Source organism: Taeniopygia guttata, chromosome 5, assembly GCF_048771995.1.
Source record: "Taeniopygia guttata chromosome 5, bTaeGut7.mat, whole genome shotgun sequence".
Classification (NCBI taxonomy): domain Eukaryota; kingdom Metazoa; phylum Chordata; class Aves; order Passeriformes; family Estrildidae; genus Taeniopygia; species Taeniopygia guttata.
In genome coordinates, this window is record NC_133030.1 from 14971338 (window position 1) to 14992313 (window position 20976).

Below are 20976 nucleotides of genomic sequence, written 5' to 3' on the forward strand. Positions count from 1 at the left end.
CGCGGCCGCTGCCGCCGCTGGGCGCTGGGAGGCGGCAGCGAGTGCGCGCCGCCGGAGCCGTTTGAGGAACGCGAGCGGGCGAGCCAGACTTTTACCTTTTCTCTCTTTTTCCCGTCCTCACCCACCATGCCGCGGACGCCGCTGCCCGCGGGGGACGAGCGGCGGCTCAGCCCGGCGCCCTTCTCTTGAGGGGATGCGGGAGGCGCGGCCGGGACGCAGCTAGCGCGACCCGCGCCTCTCCGCCGTCCTCCCCCTGCCGCGTCCCCGACCACCATGAGGGAAGAGCGAGAAGCTGCGGCGGCGGCCGCCTCCCCCGCCGGAGCCGGCAGAGCCCCGCAGCACTGCCCGCAGCCGGACGGCGGCGGGGCGGCCGTCCCCGCGGCGCTGCCCGGCAGCGCGGAGAGCCTGCGGAACGGATACGTGAAGAGCTGCGCGACCCCGCTGCGGCAGGACCCCCCGAAGAGCTTCCTCTCCTTGCTGCTCTTCCCTACCGCCTCCTCCTCCCGGGCTCGGCTCGCCCTGGGCGTCCTGGCCGCCGCTGCCCTCTCGCTCCTGGCCTTTCCCGGCAGGGGCAGCGCCCGGGACCAGCAGGACGAGAGCAGCTGGCGGAGCCCGCGGCCGCTGCACGCCTTGCTGTGCCTGACCCGCTTCCTCAGCCCTCTCTTCAGCATCGCCTGTGCCTTCTTCTTCCTCACCTGCTACCTGGTCGGCGGCCGGCGCGGGGAGCACGGCGGCGGCACGACCCGCTGGTGGCTGCTGGCGCTGCCCCTGTGCTGCTACTCGGGGGACTTCGTGGCGCTGCAGTGGCTGCTGCCCGCGGAGGGGCATGAAGAGGAGCCGCAGATGTTCCTAGGGAGGCTCCTGACGGTGCTTATCTCGGTGGCTGCGCTGACCCTGCCGCAGGGCTCCCTGAAGTTGCGCCGGAGCCTCCTCGTCTTGCTGTTCTGCAGCCTGGTGTGGCTGGTGTCGCTCAGCAGCCTTCAGGCGCTGCCCCCAGCGCTCGGCCCGCTGCTGGCCGGCACGGTCGGGGTGGCAGGCTGCCTCCTGGCACTCTGTGGCGGGGAGCACGGCATCTTCTCGGCGCAGAGCCGAGGAGCGCACCACCAGCATCACCGCCACCCACGGCTCCCCAGCGTGGAGGAAAAAGTGCCTGTGATCAGACCCAGGAGGAGATCTAGCTGCGTGTCCCTAGGGGAAACTTCGGTCAGCTACTACGGCAGCTGCAAAATGTTTAGGAGACCCTCGTTGCCTTGCATTTCCAGAGAGCAGGTAGGTTTCTCCGAAACTTGAAGGAGAAACTTTCGGAGGAATGAGCGCCACTCCATAGCTTTTCCTGACTGCTGTGTGTGTCTGTGCTGGATGTCTGCTCACTAACAAACTCCTGCTAGAGGAATGGAGGAGAATGTTAGTCCCTTAGCGGGTTTCTCAGCTCGGTTCTGTAGAATCGATATAACCCTTTATGTCTGCGTGGGTGCTAAATCATACTAACGTATTTGTGTAGAGCAGAAGGCTCGCTCGCTTTTTATGCATTCTCAATTATTAAACAGCCGTTCTTATTGATTAGAACAAAACCTCAAACCAGTCAGCTTCAGCTATCAGTTACCGTGTTATTTTGTTTTTTTTTTTTTTCCGAAGCCCCCCACCTTCTCGGCGTCTGGCAGCCTTTCCGAGAGAAACCACAGCTTTCTATGCTGCCCGGCACTTCTGGTTCTTCCCGCTTTCTATCGACAAAACCATTACCAAGTGCTAAAGAAATACCCAGTTTGAGGGATATTTTTTATCGAGTGCTGGCGTTGTTTGAGTGGCAGCTGTCCTTCTGCCCTGCAGATTACTGTCGTTTGTTCCCCTCTCTCCCTCTCTCACCCCCTGCTCCTCGCTCCACCTAAGTTAACGTTACTTTTGGGTTGATGGGTTTTAAGAAACTTCTTTTTACTAAAGAGAGAGCTGTTCAGTAGGGGCTGGAGGGATGCCCGAAACGCTCAGTTTTCTTGAATGGAACTCTGTTGGTTTCTACCTCTCGGAAAACTTTTCAATGAGTCTTGTTTTTTGTAGCGTAAACCCCCGTGTGTGTGGGGGAGTTTGTTTTTATTTGGGCACTTGCACGTCAACTGCAGGAACATCGAGTTGTGTTGGAACTGGCCCGAGGCTGCTGCAAGTGGATTATCAGCCCCTTGTAGGAGGGAGAATGAGGGGAGTGTATTTAATAAACGCGCAAGTGAGCAGTTTCTGCGAAGTGATTGTTGCTGCAGAATCCCCCGTCTGTTACTGTCGTGGCTGAAACTCATCGGTGCCAAATGAAATTTTCTAGTTTTTCCTTGACATTTGTTCTATAATGCAGGTCTTGTGATTGACTGTGAATTAGGTCTGGGGAAATACGAAGTGAATCTGAAACGGTGGAGTAGTTTTCGAGCGTTTCCCCCCCCCCCCCCCCACCCCGAGTTTGCCCAACAGAATTAATACAGTAATTTTTTTCAGTGATTAATACAGTAATTGTTTCTGCATAAAAGGTTAAAATGCAAGTATGCTGGGACAGTCTTCAGAAATAACTCATTCAGTACATGTCAAATTATCTAATGCATACAATGAAAGAAACATTAAAATATTTTGCTAGCAGTTAAGATATGTAGGGACTATCATATAATAATTTATTTTCTCTGTTCCCTTCTGGATAGTAAATGCAATCCTTTGCTGTCACATTTGTCTGTAGCACAGAAATCTCAGAAAATGTGATTTCATTAACCTTTCTAGATGACAGAAGATATTTGTTCATATGCAAGTTACTAAAAGCTTCCTTTGACGTTCGGCTCACTTCTTAAAGGCATGTGCATATTTCAAGTTAGGGCATTCATTATTCTTCAAGCAATATCATAAATGTCAGCTATAACTAAATACGTAGGATTTATTGGCAATGCTTAAATCATACATGTTCATAATAAGATGTAACTTTTTGGTAGACTTCCAGAGTTTGATACCTTTGTTATCACTAGATGTGAACAACAAAGAGATATGAAGTTCTTAATTTTCCTAATAATCTGTTATGCTTTACAATAAATATTTGTGCTTTGTTAACACAGTTTAAATGAGATCCACAGATACATGTTCTCTGCTGTATTTTATATGCAATTTCACAAGGCTAACACCAGTTAAATCCTCTGATCTCCTGTCTGACTTGGAGAGAGATCAGACATTGCAGATCTGATAAAACATCAGTTGTTTGGGCAGGGGTAGGAAGAAGTAAACCCATAATGTGTGACTTTATTTGAATAAACAATACAAGGTTTTCATATTGCTTCCTTGAAACTGAAGGAATGTGTGTACTTAATGCTTTTCAGAGAGCATCTATTGTGTGGCTTTTCTTTAAGGGCTGAGTACACATTTTGCAAATCTTTATAAAGCAGTACAGTGGTTCTTTTCCAATATTAATATTTCAAGGAATTGAATGAACATAGTTAGGAAGATGCTGCTGGTCCACCATGACAGAAATACTTTAATGAATGAGAGATAAGTTATTCTTGTGATTCTATTAGATGTATTTTGTGTGATTGTCACAAACATCTTATATGTAGAAGAAGTTTATGTCAAATATAGAACAGCAGGTCAATAGGGTACCCCAAGGATCATCTGGGCCTACCTTTCTTGGCAAAATCACTGCCTAGACAGGTTGGCCCAGCACTCTGTCCAGCTAAATCTTAAACTTGTCCAGTGTTGGGGAATCCATTACTTCTCTGGGGAGATTATTCCAGTGGCTGATTGTTCTTATTTTTTTTAAAAAAAATCTCATTTTGTGTAGATTTTGGGTATTATTTGATGAAAATAGAGAATGTTAGTATTGACCTTAAATTTTCAGTAACGTGGATTTGAGGTTATATGTACTCTCTATCTACTTAAGTATACAAGAAAAGAATTATATTTATTTGATTTGGTGTTGGTTTTTTTTTCAGCCAACAATTCCAAAGGGTCTGTGTGCATGGAGGGAGTGGGAACAGGATGGAATACTAACACACAGGGGAATATACAACCAGCAGCACATGCACAGAGAAATTAGATAGAATGATCATCTTTTTTCTGGGGTACAAGTGGAAAGAGACCCTGTAAGCATGGTCCTGAAAAAGCTTGCAAATTTGAGTAATCTTCATGGCAAATACTTAGATATTGCTTTCTGGACTTAAATAGGTATGGTAACTATAAGGCTAGAAAGTTGATAAAATTAGATTATTCTTACAATTTCTATGAGTATCTATATCTACTTTAGCAATCAAAGTGTCTAAATTCATGGTGTGTGTGTCTCTTCTGCAGTACGTATGTCTAGCAACTTAGTTTGAGGTGGGAGGAAATAAACTTGAACAGATTATGTTTTTATGTAAGTATACTTAAATGTCAATATCAAAACATATAAATACACATTGTGGGAAACAATATGACTCAAATTACAGCTAAAAATTTTGCAAAGGCAATGCCTTTTCTGAACTCCACTACATTAACACTTTTGCCAATAGAAATTGATAGGATTTTAGCAGTAAACAGGCAGTTTGTACTCTCACTCCAATATTCATCTCGGACCCAGAGAGGAATTGCAGTAAGACTGCAGTATTAGTTGGTATTTCAAACTTTGTATAGATCATATTTTGACTGCAAGTATTAATTGTATGGTAATCTGTTAGTTCTGCCTATTGTTACTGATATCAAAGGGTTTATCTTTATTGGCTATTGCATATTTAGCACTTAATTTTATATATTGTTTTGGTCTGAAAGCCAAATCAGGGAATCTAAAAGGTGCTCGTCAGTATTGCAGATCTTGTAAACACTATGTCCTGAAAAATATGGTGGTAAGACTTTTTTTTTCCCTTAACTTGATAGTGGACATGTATATGAGAGCAAACACTCTCATATATGTGAGTGTATATATGTGTAGGAAATCTTATATAGGAGCTTCTCAGAATTAAGACAGAATATTCATATTTTTCCTTGAGTAAAGAATAGGCCTTCCTAATTAAATACACATGATACGTGTCCAAAACAGTCTGCAAACAGAACTGACACACACTTTTTCTGGTTATCTGACTAGGTTCAAACACGTAGGAAAGCTGGGATATTTCATGGACAAAGACTGCTTTCATGCTGCACTCTATTAATTACAGGAAGAATTGTCTTGTGGTTAGAATTGGATTGACCACCACCTCTACCCAGTTTCTGTTCCAAGCTATATCATACCTTTGATGTATTACCTTAGGAACATCAGGACTTGATTTCAGGAATCTGGAATATTTGTGTAACTTGAAATTAATGCAGTTCCTTATTTGCTCATGAAATTTACATCTGCGTCTGTTACCTATTTGTGAAACAAATTACACTTTGTCCTTAAGTTTTCAGGGCATAGACTTCCTAGTGTAGAAACTGTCTGTTAATGTGTATTTTATAATCTGATCCTGAAACAGATTTTTGCATCTGTTGCACTCAGATGCTGTTTGCAACCCAGAAGCAGGTGAACCTTTACCTGTTGAGTGCAGCCAGTAACAAAATATAATTCTCCTTTCTGTGTGTTTGACAAAGCTCTTTGCTGTTTGGAGTTTCCCACTCATGAATCCAGGGACTGTTACCACAGCTGTACCTACATGGCAAGATGTGTTTCTGTTGTTCACCAAATCTTCCTGTCTCTGGGGTTTGTCCTATGGGGAAAAAATCAAGGTAGTAGTGTGTGTTCAGCTGTGAATGGAATCAATCCAATGGGATCCAGCTGAGTGTGAGGAATATGCAAAGAGAAGGATTGCATGGTGAAAGAAACAGACTTGGAAAACTGTTTCTGCAACCATATTTTTGTATGAGTGGAATTGTCTTGTTTCTGTCTGGTTCTCTCTGACGTTGGCAAAATATATTGAGCTAGATGAAAGGTGAAATGAGAAGTAAAAGTTGGTAAAAGTTCCATCTCTCTTTCTCTCTCTCTTTCTCTCTCTCTTTCTCTCTCTCTTTCTCTCTCTCTTTCTCTCTCTCTCTTTCTCTCTCTCTTTCTCTCTCTTTCTCTCTCTCTTTCTCTCTCTCTTTCTCTCTCTCTTTCTCTCTCTCTTTCTCTCTCTCTTTCTCTCTCTCTCTCTCTCTCTCTCTCTCTCTCTCTTTCTCTCTCTCTTTCTCTCTCGTAGTATTATACCACAAAGAAAGGACGACTGAAACATGGTTTGCCTGTAGAGAGGTCAGAGTTAAGATGTTATCCTCTGGCACAGTTTCACCCAGGACCACTGAGAATGACAAGAAGGGTTTTAGGAAGACTGAGTACCCTTAAGATCTCTGTTAGCTAAGCTGAGCTTAAGCTGGCTTTTAGATATCCAAGACTTGGTGGCAGTTTATATTCTGCATAAGTCAAAGCAGGCAAGAGCTTCTCTGAGCTGTCTGTGTAGCGAAGCAGTTTGATGTTGCTTCAGGTGTGTTTTCCTGGAAAGAAAATATAACTGGAGAAAGGAAGGAGATCAAAGACCACTGCTGGAGAAATTTGTTGGAAGGTGAGGGAAGCATGTTACAGAGCACTAGTAAGAAAGAAATGAAAGAAGCTGTGAGAGACAGTTCCAACAACTGCATGATTGACTGTGTTGAATTAAAATAGCAGAATAAATTGCATAAAGTACTAATATTCAGCCTGGACCAGGAAGATGTTTTAAATTTATGAAAGAAGCTTGTAGACATGAGAAACAAAAGGTGCCCAGAAAAGTTTCTAGAATGAAAAAGAGGGGCAACTTCCATGCTGGGGTATGTGAACAGTGTATTCTGGAAGATTAAATATGAAAGGGAAGAGAATGGCAAGAAATTTGGTATATTTTCCTGAGAAAAACTCGTATTTTGACACTATGTATGTCTGTGCATGTATATGCCTGATAGTACTATTCTAATAATTGAACTTGAGCAATGGAATTGATTGTAGTAAATTGGCCTTACAAGATCAAATCCTAGCAAATTTTATGAAAAGAACATGAATGGGAAGTGAAGAAACCCTACCGAGTATGCAGGGCAAGTCTGCAGTGTGAGCTGAACTCTCAGAATCCCAATGACAGTGTCTCATGTCATGAGTGAACACCAGAATGATGCAGGTGGGGTGGGAAGTCTGTCACAGCCTGGGCCTTATGTGACATTTGTTTGGAAATTTATATTTCTTAAAAAAGCTTTTTTATTCCTGTTTTGCTTTTCTGAGACTATAAAATGAAGACTTCATGCAGCCTTACCACCCTCAAAACAAATCACTGAACAAAGCCAAATATAACTATTAGATACCAGTTGCTGAAGATGGGAAAGAGTCAATATTGGTTTTTTTGCACAAAGATTGGGGATTACAGACAGGGAAATTGGGGGATGTAGTCTGTTCTATTGTTGATGTGAAAAGTTCTGTCTGCCAAACGAGAAAAGAGAGGACAGACCACAGGGGCTACAGACTTAGAATATTTTTCTGGAATCTCACTGATTTTTCAGGAGAGCAAGCTGAAAGAATAGTTGAAGATGAGAATAAAAGAGGGTGAAAGGAAATGTTGAATTTCCACATGCCTTTTCCAGTGGCTGAAAACAATGCTTAACAAGATGCAATGACACTACAGAATAAATTTTAATGGTGAAAAAAGAAAGGGGACTTTCCTGCAACTCAATAGCAGAAATGAAAATTTCAGGTTAAAGCTAAAGCTTGGGTTGGTCAGGGCACACTGTGCAATGTCTGAATGATGGTTATTGAAGCATAAAAAGGATCAATGACTTTAAGAATCCAGTGGCAGTAAAATTGTGCTAGCGCCTTCGAAACAGACAGGAGCCATGGATGTTAATAAATGAGAGTTCACAGGGTAACAAGTAAACTGGCAGATGATGATATTTGGGGAAGGGAAGTGTTACAGATATTTGTGAAAGAAATAGGTCAGGGAACTCTGTGCTTAAGGAAGACCAGAGAAGTGAATGGCCTTATTGATGAGTGTGGCAAAACAAACTGTTCTAGGAACTGGAAGGGCCATAACAAGGCATGACTGCAGAAACAAAATGTCAGCTTCCAGAGCAGTGTTGTATTTGAAAATGGATCATTCAGCTGGAGAAGGACATCATTTATATCAATATAGGCAGCTGGTGAGGAGTAAGTGTTGATGTGTTGGGCCATCCTCACTTTTTCACACAGAGCTTTTGTATGTAGCACATTCCTTTGAAACAAGTGCAAATTTATTGGGAGAGGGCCAGACCAGGGCACAGATACCCAAGTAGTTTTTCAATATCCTTCTATTAGTTTGATAGTTCAATATTTATGAATAACAGTGCTGTTATGCAGAACATTTGTGACCACCAGTGTTCACTTCAGTTTGTACAGGGGTGTGTGAAAAAACCTGGCATATTTCCATTTCAATGCCTGATCAAATGGTAATGTTGACAAGATTTGTTACCCAGTGTTGAGTTGCCATCCTTAGTGTCCCTTTAGGCAAACCCAAATACCTTCACTAAATTAAAGGCATGCTTGCAGCAAATGTTCCATTTGTTGTTCATTTGAGAAATAAAAGTTTGTCTTATGGAATATGAAAATGACATTTTCCCTCTATAATTTCCTATTTTTAAGTTATTCAAGATACTTTAGAAAGGATACCATATGAGGCATATTTGAGTGCTTTGGATTTGCTTTTGAGAGGTCTTCCCTCTTTTACGAGGGAAATCCCAGGCTTTTTGGTGTGAAATGGCATTACAGGTATGTTGGATACAGCTGTATCCATGCTGATGATGGTTACAGAAATAGGAATGGGGTTTAATTTGGGGTGAGTTCATTCATTTTGCCAAAGCAGGCGTGCTGCTCCCCCACCCCAGGAGAACTGTATCTCTCAGGGGTGGTGATACAGCAAGCCTGTGCCACACCTGCCTGTTAATATCTACTTTCAGGATGCTTTTGTCAGCAAAGCTCATAATATAGAGTGAACTTCTCTAGAAGTGTGTGAAAGCTTATGTTATCAGAGGGAAATTTCTTGAATTTTATTGAAATAACAGCTTAATTATGACTCCCTGCATAGGCACTATGATATTAACATGTCTCTTTAACCTTCATGACTGGTCATGCTTCATTTGTTTTTGATTAATTAATGCACTTTAAGAAGATAGGAGCTAAATTAAAGGGTAAAAAAGACATGCTTTTACTGGGTTTACGCCTGCATGACTTTTTTTTCTACTGTGACTTAAAACTAAAGGCTTGTGTTTCCATTTAGGGTCTTTTTATTTTTCTTAGAGTCAGTTGATATTGCATGTTCAATCACAACATATTTATTTTTTTCCTCCTAAGTATTGTTGTGTGATACCTGTTTGCCACTTCAAGAATATAATTTTGTTCATGCTGCCTAGTAGATTCTTTAAAAAGAATTCTAAATTTCAGAGTACTCTAAAGTTACTAATTTAAGAAGTACAGAGTTTTTAAAGGAGTTTTTTTCTAGTACCTTCTGGCTGTCCAGCAGAGTTTCCATCCTTTCACAGAAGTTGTTGACACACCTTCTGTTTTTCAGTATGTGATGACTGCTCAACAGTGGCTCTCAGATACCTCATTATCTCCCGTGTGAAGGCTGTGGGGTGGCCAAGACTTTTGCCTCTAGAACTTTGTGAGCTTTCTCGGAGGCAGGGATAGATCTCTGTATTCATAGGATGTCGTTAGTAGTTAATAAAATCCAGTGTCAGTGTGGTTTAATTTAATGATGCTAACTTAAAAAAAAGGAATGTGTTTTGAGAGAACTCTTAAGTGATTGTTGATTACTGTTCACAGTGGTCTTAATTCCATTTGATTTGCCACCTAGACAGTGTGATGTGCAAATACACCCACAGGCTCTTCCATACCTGCCCTTGCAATTCCCTAGTTTCCTACACATTCTCCCTCCCTTGTTACATAGTATAGAATGAAATTTCAGTTTATTTATACTGCATTTCTGCAGATACAAGCAGTTATGTTCCGATGTGTGAGTAGAAAGGCAGGGAAGTTTGTGTTGAAACCTGAAGGTGTGATTAGCAGGCTGGAAAAGTTTAGATCCTGCTGTGCCTGTGAAACACCATCTGCTCTGGCAGCGAGTGCCCTGAAGGAATTGGCTGAGACTGGAAGGAGCAAAGGCACGCTAGAACAGCTTTCCTCTTGGCCAGTCAGATCTGCAAGAAGCAAACTTTCATTTGCTCAGGGAAAGATGAATATTGGTCCAGGTTTTACTGTTTCCACTGAGATTGTCCATACAAAAGGGCACTGAGACACAGATGTAAAGAAATCGTTAATGATGACATGATTATTCCTAACATAATAGTATAGGATAGAGCAGGGATAGTTAGTATAGGATAGAGCAGTATATATCATATCTTAACTAAAAAACGCAAACAAACTTGTCTTATCCACCCTGCATGCGTCCTCATTCTGTTCTTCTTTCAGCTAACTGCATTTTTGGGGCAGCCAAATATCCTTTTGGGGATCACTTTTGGGAATATACTCACAAAGCAGATTTAAAACGAACCTTGCAGTGAAGGAATTTCCACAGATTATTCACACAGATGTTTAGGCATCTTCTAGTTTTAATTTTTTTTTATTGTGTTTTTGTTTAAATAGTAAAAAAGCTGTGGAATGTTACTTAGGATCTTTCTAATGATTAAAGAACTGTAATATGTGTGTCTGAAGTTAAAATGAGTTATTACACTATGTAAATGACAGTTTTTTGCTGTTATGGCAAAGCACAGTTGAAAGTATTTTGATTGTAAGTATCTGTTAGCTGATTTTTAGGCAGCTGTAGAAAGCATTAGTTAGAATTTTTATCAGCATTTCTTGCTAGTTTTTATTCAGCACAGTAGAATATTTCCATGCCTTTATAATACAGAAAGTCTAATTTTTCCTTTTATTTGGAGTCTCTGCTTGAACAAGTTGGATTGAGAAGGAAGAGTTTGGAACAGCTTTTGTGTTAATGGCCAGTCTTTTTCTTTGTCATTGCTGTTACTTCATTTATTTTTCATGACTGGCAGCCTGTTCATTATATGCCAGAGAATTTCAAAGAAGTTTGAAAATAATAAGTTTGCAAGTGATTTTCTATGATGTCAAGATGAAAATAAGAAAATGGGAGTAGATGAGCAGAGGCAGATGCAATGCTGGCTATTGCGTTAAGTGTGGTCTGTGTTTTCAAACCCTCTGAGGCAATGACTGTCAGAGACATCTGCAGAATGTTCTGATGAAAAAAACAGTACTTTATATGTGATGGATAAGAATTTTTTTATGAAGAGCAAAAATCAGAACTAGATAAGAGACCCTAAGCTTCAAACAGTCTTACTAAAACTGAGTAAAACTCAGTGCTTACATGTAAAATTTACATAACTCATTATTAGGCATAACATTTCAGGACAAATTGTGTTAGAAACTGATACTACATCTGTAAACATGAAATGGATATATTTTTTAGGAAAGTGTCTCACAACATTAGAAATATTTGAACTGTGTCACATGTAATAAAGAGGTGCCAATCCTGGTATCTGCAAAAGTCAGTACAGCTTCAATAATGGACCTCTAAAGGTACATTTAGTCCTGTGTAATTTGTCTTTTATGAGAGTAGTTACTGTTAAAATCTCCTTTCTAAAGATTTGTAAGTCTTCCATGCTTGCCTTTACACTTGTTCTAGTAGGAAGCTCCCTAGAGTCAGTAGAGCACTTAAGCTTTCAAGTGGAAAAGAACATGTGTTTTGCAGTGTTTAAGGATTGAGATTATAGTCCTTACTTGTTTAAAAATTCACAGAGCTTAATGTAATTTATAACGTTAACAAGTGTTAACAGTCTTGAATACACTCCTACAGCTATGTTTCTTTCACCTGTCTGGTGATGGATAGGTTTGGTGTGCCTTTAGAAGCCACATTTTTATTTTTAATTATTTGGGCCTCAAAAGTACAAAGAGTATAATTTTACTTTTGAGCATAATAATGTTCAGAAGTAAATTGCTTATTTGCTTGTCATTTTTTAAAATATAATTTTTCTTTTTTTGTCCTTGTTTTTACCTTTTCTTCATTTACAATAATTTAAACACCTCTTCTTACCAGTGTGCTCTTTCTTTGTTATAAGATCAGTACCATAATTTGGTACAAAATTGCAAATGTCTTTTTCAGCAGAGATACGAAAGTGTTCTGACTCAAAATACTTTACTTTTAGAAACCTAGCAATCAAATTATTGTTTAAAAAAATTATAGAACATTTTGTAGCATATAATTTTAACACAAAGGAATTAAATATTTATTTGTAGTTACAGCATTAAAATGTTTCTAGAATCTGTTACTTGTAACTGTCCATTATTGAAAAATTATACACAATTCAACTACATTCAAGATGCTGCATACATTTGTTTTTTACAGTCATGCATACCTTCTCTTACCTTGATACTGTATTTTATTGTGGAGTTCGTTGTTCATTGTGCTCCTTTAGTTCTGCAGGTTAGGTGCAAGGCACTCACTGATCTGCTTTTCTCCGTAAATGCAACTGCAAATTTTTCAGGTCTGAGCTCTTCGCATGTGAGCTTTGGTGGCTAGGAGGTTATTCTTTGCTCCCCAAAGAGTATCTGCATGTGTTCAGTAGTTTCAAAACTCAAAACAATCCCCTGTTTATTTCCTGGATGGTGGAGACAAAGGTTTTCTAGGTTGGTTTGGTGTTTTTGGGTGGCTTTTTTTTTTTTTTTTTAAGAAGACTAAACCAAACATCTTGTTTATGTTTTGCCTTGCTCTCTCCTGTTGTAAGCAAGTATGGAGGGAGAAATAGGAAAGGTATTGACTCAAGGGCTGCAGTTGTAGCAAGAGGAGCTGGCTGATAAATGATACTATGGAATGAGCTGTGCCTCAAAAAATAAATACTGAACATCTTCCTCCCTTCACGTCACCGTTGAAAATGGAGATGAAGACTCAGAGGATTTGTATTTGTCATTGTACTTTCCTACAGTGTTTGAGAGCTACAGGAAAGCTTTTCCTGATCTGTATAGTACTGACAATGAATTTGGTTGAGGTGTTTCGTTCTGATTACAGCTTGGGCTGTGACAGGATCAGTAGGAGCAGAGGAATATTTTTTATCTTGATACCCTGAGCTTTATTTACCTTCCTTAGGTTTGCACATTTAAGTGGATTTTCACAGAACTTTTCTTTCTTTTAAAAGGAATTTTGAACTTTATCTCCAGTATCTGAGTAATACTTTGGTTCAGACTATCTGTTAGATTCCCAGCTGTGTTCCGAGTCTGTCTTGTGCTTCCCATCAGCTCTGATTCACTCTCTGAGATGTTCTGCAGTGGTACCCCTGCAGATTTCAGTAAGAGGGGTAAGCCAAGAAAAAATTAGTGTTAAAAAGGACAGCTAGTGTCCCTACCTTGCTCTTGCCATGAGCATTATTTGGGATGTCACCTAGCTCGGTGATCAGAGCTGTATTTTTCTGCTTGTGTCCCAGAGTGTAGCAGGAGACAGAGCTGGAGAAAACTACACTGTGATGGTAGGTTCCACAGTCAGTGGATTGTGATAAAGCAGACAATTGTAAAATTGTAAAAGTGCTAAGTCAATAGTATTTGGGTAGATTTCCAACCCTTTCAGAGGCTTTCGTTGATATTTGTATATAAATATCTTTTAGTGCTCTCTGACAAAACTTGTATGTGGGTGTTCTTCCACCAGGTTCTAATCCACTCACCTAAAACTTCATTTTATCAAAGATATCCTTGGCAACCACTTTGTTTTATTGTTGGAGAACTTGTCTGAACCTTGAATCCCATAAGCTAAAGCCATCGAGTGGCTCATCACTTTCCTCAGAGCTCCCTAATCCACTGCTGAATGCAGTTAGAGTGGGAATCTTCTGTATCTTGCTAGACTGTGCTGGTTTGCTTCCCTCCCCTATAGGGACATTAGGGTTCCTCAGCATGCCTTGTGCCATCCCTGGTTTTCTGCTCCTCATCCCTGAACCTGCTTGATCTCATTCTGGAATTTCCATAATCACATATCAGACTACTTCCTTTATTTTTTTCCTGAGCTGGCTTTCCATTCAGTTGAGGAAAATTATCTATGGGTGAAGAAAACATTTATTTCTGTTTTTCTTCTGCCTTCCTACAAACGATGTGGGTACTGTAGCACACAGGAATAACATAAGAGGAATGCAAGTGAATGGGAAGAAGCTAAGTGATGCAGAGAAAAATCTATATTAATAGAAAAGCCTACTGATGGAAACATCTGTATTTTGAGAAATACACCGCTGAGATGTTAGCAAATATTTAATTGCTGACTAAGCCAGAGCGTTGATCCTGTTGTGTTAACTTTTTGGTTTGTTTTATTTTAACAGAAGCACAGGTGACAGTGCATAACTGTTCTCAGAAGTTTTACTTCAGGCTGCTCCTTTCTCTGTACCCCTGGACTTTTTAGCATAAAACTTGTTATTTTATGCTTTGGAATATTGTTACAATATGATGCTAGATTTGAGCAAGAAGGCTTCCCAAGAAAAAGGAGAAACACAGTGCATTAGAAAGAATGAGAGTGCCAGTTAGTGGAAAATCAGGAGGTTTTCTTGCAGAGCAGTTCTGGCGTGATGCAGACCGGCCCCTGAGTGAGTAAGCTTTGGGGAAAGGAATTCTGAAAAGTCCCTGCCACTACCTTCTGCCTGCACCTTCACATTTTCGGTACCCAGTTCTCTTTGGTGGTCAGGAAGCTGCTGTGACAGGTTGTTCTGGCTGGCTGTCACCCATTTCAGAATGCTCGAGGGGGATTTCCCATTTGAAAGTGCACTCAGGAGATCACTCTGTGAAGAGGGGAGCCTTTTTCACCAGTAAATTTTATGTGCATTTTTCCTTGGTGAAGAATTGCCCAGAATTTTTAACAACAGCAACAACAAATAATTAATTTTATCTCACCTTTTTGCTTTCTTTGTGGCCCACAACTATTCTCATAGTACATAAAAACAGTCGTGTTTTACACCGGATAAGCACTGATGTCAGCACAGAAAAGCTCTGTGCTGAAAATAGTTTGTTTCATGTTTATTCATGTCCTGAAGTGACCAAATTCAAATTCACATATAAGAAGTAAACTGTAAAATAATCTAATTTTTTGTGTTTTCAATATATTGCCAGAAAGGTCTGCATTTGTTCTTTTTTATAATTTCTTTTTCCTCCAGGATCTGCAGTTTCCCTGCATGCTGATGAGATCCATGCTCTCTGCATTTCTTTAGATCAAAATGTGATTTTTGTTTTATTCCTATATTTTTTTTAGATCAAAATGTATTTTTGTTTTATTTTTGTATATACTGGTTTTGATACATTTTAAAAATATGTTTGCTACTTATGAATTAGTCTACAGCTACTTATAAATGACTACATCTATTTGAATTGAATAAGAAGCAGTTTGATAGATAATTTGGATATTTGTATTTAATTTAAGTATAGTATAAAACCAGGAAAATTCTGTAGCTGTAAAGCTATGATCAGAAATACATATAACTCTTTGTTTTATGTAAAGTCTGCGAGCGACTAATTAAAATTTAGATTTTTAACATTTTAACATTTAATTTGCAGCCAAAACTTTCAGTAGTGCAAATACAAATTAAAAGATGCTTAAAAAAAAATTAATTTAAAATTGTTTTCTTTCTCATCTTTCCTTCTCAATTAAAAGTAGAAAAGGCAGGTTGTGAGAAGATGCAAACGCCTGCGCGAAGCCTGGCTGGAAGGAGTTGGTTGGAGCTGGGCGAGTGGAAAGCTGTAACTGAAGGGTTAAGCTGAGCGTTTCTCTGGCTGCTGAGTGAAACAGGATGCAGTGACTACATTGTCAGACTGCTGGTGTGAGTGCAAACAGATGAGGAAATGCTGGATCAGGCACTTCAGCAACTTGGGCTGTTCCCTAGGAAACCGCTTGCGTCATACTTGCCAGCAATTAGCTTACAGTTCTTTTATTTTTGATAGTGTTGCAAGCTGAACTCGCCTGTTACAAAGGCAAAGACTGGCTCCATCTCAAGCCCTCTGCTTGTGACTGTGGCCACGGCGCTCAAGAGAATTTGCGAAGCGCTGCTTGGAAAAAAAAAAAATTCAATTTATTTAAACTTTCCGTGCTGCTTCTGTAAAGGGCCTTGTAGCTGTGCTTGGTTCTCGAAAATGTACAGTCACATTTTTGTGATCTGTATGAAAATGACCTTCCCTAGTTGCCAAAATTAAATTTCACCAACATTTTGGATATCACCACCTATTCCAGTAATTAATCTGAAGTTTTTTTGTGTGTTAATACTAAAACATAGTTTTCAAAATTAATGTTACCTGAGGCTTAATCTCTAAAGCAAGGGATTTTTTTTTCCAAATCCTTTTTTTTTCTTTGTTGATTAAAATTCAATTATTTCCGGTGGTTACCTAGCCACTAATATAAACCAGTTAGTGTTGAAAGCAGTATGTGTTTTATCTTAGAAAATCTTCATATCTCCTGTATTTCACTTAAAAACTGTAAACAAATTTACACTAACTGGCTTAATATTGATGTATATTGTTGGCATGGATATTGTCTTATGGCTAGCTATGGTTGGGTTTTTTAGGGAAAAATCACAGGGTGACCAACAGGTTAAACCAGAATTGTTTGGTTTTTTATTTTTCCGTGGATTTGTTACATAGGCAAACACACAAATAAACTTAGGTTTTAATAAACTAGAATTATAGTACATAGCTGAAGGCCAGAGTTGTTAAAACATCAAGGTTAATACAGAATACACATGTTCCTCAGTTTGTGCAATGCTTAAAAAGTCAATATAATTTAAATGCTTGAATGCTTGGGTTTTCAGATATTTTAATTCTTATTAAAAGCATAAAGCATATTAAAAGCATAAAAGCATTCCCCTCCGTTTCCTCCCAAACCCTCGGATACAAGGCTTAGAAAGATTGAGTACCCTCATTTCTGCACACTTATGATAAATTGCCTTGGCTGTAGGAGTCTGGCAGCCTGTATTCTTAGGGCATTTTTTGGACTGCAGGCCAGTGTCATTTATGGTTAGCTGGTCACTGGGGTTGCATTCCAAATGGTGATCACTGTCTGTGTGGCCTGGGACCTTTGTCCAGGTTTCTTTCCAACTGTATTTTACTTAAATTAAAAAAAAATAATTGTGGAAGTGGTTAAAACACCAGGGGTTTATTGGCCATTAAAAAGGAAGAGCTCCAGTTTTTGCTGATATTTCAGAGTCGTTCATCTGCCTTGCCCAGCCTCACTAAGACATTGCATGTGGCCACTGCTTGGTAAGGGCTGTATTTGGTGTGGATGTGTGTTGGCTCAGCTGCAAGATATGAAGTTTTACTGTTGAAGTCAATGAGTATTGGGACTTAAATCTGGGTGATCAATAAAGAGCTAGTGTAGATGTTAACAAAACAAGATGTGGAAATCACAATTTTGAATTTTGTCCTTCGTTTTCTTTACCTCTTCAATTCTTGACAGTCAAATGGAGGCTATGGTGTCATCAGGTCCATGTTGGGTTTGGTTATGTCCTGTAATTCTGCCAATTTTTTAGTGCAATTCCTGCAAGTTATGCAGTACATCAGGCATATTGGATATTTTGTTTTATCCTTGTTTAGTATTTCAGCCCTGTAAACCTTGTCAGTTTTCTTTCAATGAAGGAAATGGGAATTATATTATTACATACTTATGTTTCTGCATAACTTTTAATATTTCTAATTATCTGTATTTGATCTTCATTCTGGCACTTGTTAGCTATTTTCAAAGTGCTTTTATGAACTGACAATACTCAGTTGTTGTTTAGTGGATTCTCAGCCAGACTGTTTGGTATACATGCATGTTTCAAAAGATAAGTCTGTAAGAACAGATGGAACGGGATGCTACTTGGCTATTTCATCTTTCAGGAATTACAGTAATGGACTGCGTGTTTTTCAGCAAAATCAGTGATGTTTTGTCCAATTCCTGGGGAAACATTTGGTTTATATCTGTCAGTGTCATGACAAGTCAACTTGTCTCATACTGTTTATTCTGTAACAGAACCAGTCGAATAGGTGGGTGCTATGAAAGAAAAGGGATTAAGGTCTCTACCATCTCCTTCTGATTGTGATTTTTACAAATCAGCAGAATGTTTCTGCAACTCTTATGAACTGTTTTGCAGAAAATTCCACTGAAAACATGAAGAAAGTGACTGACAATTTTTTTTTTTTTAAGTGTGCGAAGTTAACATGGCCAGCAGTTAGACCACCTTGCATGGAAAGTTTTGTACATCAGGAATGTTTCCATACCTTTTTGAGCAGCACAAAGGGGTGTTTTCTTTATTTTGTGTCTTCATCATATTCCTAAATGGCAATTAGAATCCCTTAAATGGGCAGCCTTTTAGAAATTAATATTATTATAATTCCCATTGTCTAATTTGAATAACTTTCTTCCAGGTCTTTTTATTTTCAAACTATCTTTGCCGGGAATGTTTTTTTTTTTATTATTATTTCCATGTAATCATTAAGATCAACAGAGGAAATTACGTAAATATATTTCTGTTCTCCAGTCCCTTTCTCCTGATAATAAAATCTTCCTCTTTCTTATGAATAGGAAGTTTCTCTACATCTCCACCCTAGAACATCACAACTTCAGCCTGTGGTAAACCTGTCATTGGGCTTCTTTGTTTGTTTTGGATTTTCAGAGGATAAAAGCTAGGGAGAATAACAGAGAGGCATGCCATAGCCATCTCTAAATTTTCCTGGCATGTCAAAAGTTTTCCTTTATTATTTTGTGATTTTCATAGTTTATTTATTTGCTGTGTCCAAGTAACTAACTTGTTCCCAGTTTCTTCAGTGCTAGGCTTCCTCCCAATGTGTTTGGTGTCCACACAGAATTTGAGTCCTTAACTAATCAATAGAATGTAACAGTTTGCTAAAATCCTGTGGAGCAGAGACCTTGTTTCTCCTTCTCTTTGCTTTAGATTACAGTTGTAGATGATTTTTGTCAGTCTTCATATTCCACTACAGTTTCCTTCTGGGATAGTAATTTTATAAGCATTTTTTAACTTAAAGTGTTATCCTCTGTATACTGTACCTATTTAGGTGAAATAAGATGCATGCTGGACTGCAATGACCTTTAAAATCAAGTGACTTAATGCTGTCTGTAACTTTTCTATACCACCTTCCTTTCTTCCCACCCTCCTTTATTTATTTAATTTTTAAAAATTGGAATGCTGACCTCTTGTATTTGTCTCTGCTATATTCTGTTTTTCCCCCCCAGTCTTCCTCATTGTTCCTTCACATAGTGGTGAGTTTTTTCTTTAGGTGTTTTTTTTGGCCTCTTTTTTTTTGCTTATAATACCAGCAACAGAACCAAGTAAAGTGTATGGTGCAACAGCAGGTTTTGTTGGCTGGGAGGTACAATTGCAGTGCAAGTCTTGATTAAAATTATGAGTTCTGAGGTCAGAGCATAAGTTTTTGATGGTAAGAATTATGTCCAATTTAGATTATTTTCTCTATGGTAACAAAAAGGGATTTTTAAATTTTTTTTTTATATATTGACCTTTGGACATAAAGTTACTAATCTGAACACCTCTACTCAGATATTCCCCTGAATGCTTTATGGCACTAACAGTGAGAGGAGTGGTCCTTCCCAGCCCTGTCTGCTCATTCCTGCCCTGGCACCATCCCCCATTGTGCTGACACAAGCATTCATGAGACTACACAGTGAACTAAATTGGGGAACTAATCCGTGTTAAAAGTAATCAGTTCTTTTTTGTAGCTCCTTGCCACGTGTCTGCATAAAGGCTTTTGCTGCAGAAGCGGGGGACTCACCCGGGGTGGGAATGAGCAGCAGAGGGAGGGCAGGGCTGCAGCTTTATTGCGGCCATGCCAAGTTGTGCTGATTTAAGAGAACTAATGGCTCTGCCGTGTAAAGAATGGATGTGTTTAAAACTTTCCAATAAATCAGTCAAAAGAGCATCCCCTCATGCTCAAAAGCCTCTATATTTTTTTTCCATGTCTTGAGTGAGCCATATATTCTGCATTGTCTTTCTGATGTAAAGGAACAGAACGCTTTGGCATTGGATGGCTGAAATATGGCAAACAGGTATTTAAAATTAAGCAGCTGCAGGCAAATGTGGTACCATGCTTGCAACATACAGTGTTTTACACAAAGTTTTCACAAAGGCTTTGAATGGAAAGGTGCAATTTAGATATTTAAGTGAGACTTGTGCATAAATGGAGCAGAGGTTTTGTTTGAAGAAGAATTAGAGACCCGTGTGGTCACAGACAGGATCATACTGCATTGATAAGTCAGTACAGAATGAACAGGTAACGAGCACATGCGAATTAGCCTCTTCCAAACACCAGAATATTTGGCACTCTTTTACAACAGTGCCTTAATACTGTTCTGTTTATGTGAAAATTCTTCATAATTCCTGGAGCGAAATAAAACGAAAACTTTATGAAACAGTAACAACACTTCTGTGAGTCACCTTCTGAGTCTTGGACTCTGATCAATTCATCATGCTTCCATCTACAGGACTGAATGTGTAATGTGGTAGTGAAGAAAAGCTATTACCTGGGAGTGCAGAAGTGGAAATCCTCTCGTACTGAGTCAGCAAGTGTCTGATGCTGCTATGTGATGATTTTTCTGACTCTTGTGGGTACCTAAGCTCCAGATAAGTAAGTTGCTACAGTCAGGAAGCTTCTATCCAGCTAATTCTCCAGTAATCCTCCTTGGCTCTTAATTTTCACATTGCCAAAAATTTGCATATGTGGCAGCAAGAAATAGGAAAATATGATGAAAAATGTCAGTTTCTCATTAATATTTCAAGCCCAGGCTGGATGTCATGGGACAAATAGGTCCTATTACTTTGTTCCTGCCAGTTCCTTTGTTCTATCCAGTTTGCAATTTTCTATAATGTGGAACTGAGCAATCCAACTGTGTGTTGCTTGCTGCTTTTATAATAACTCCTAGTCTGTGGTATGTTCATTTTGTAGAATTCTCTGCTTATCTATTCTGTCTGCCACCCCTTCAGTAGAATCACCACTGTAAGACACATTAAGCCACCAAGGCAATTTTTTGC

General features: G+C 39.5%; 1 protein-coding gene across 1 annotated transcript in view; it reads left to right on the forward strand.

Annotated features, from left to right (window-relative positions):
- Positions 1-20976, forward strand: part of PDE3B (phosphodiesterase 3B) — an 87302-nt gene continuing 66326 nt past the window's right edge. The window contains exon 1 of the mRNA XM_002198179.7: positions 1-1269. Coding sequence (XP_002198215.5) covers positions 274-1269 — 996 coding nt within the window. The 5' untranslated portion in view covers positions 1-273. The remainder of the gene's footprint in view (positions 1270-20976) is intronic.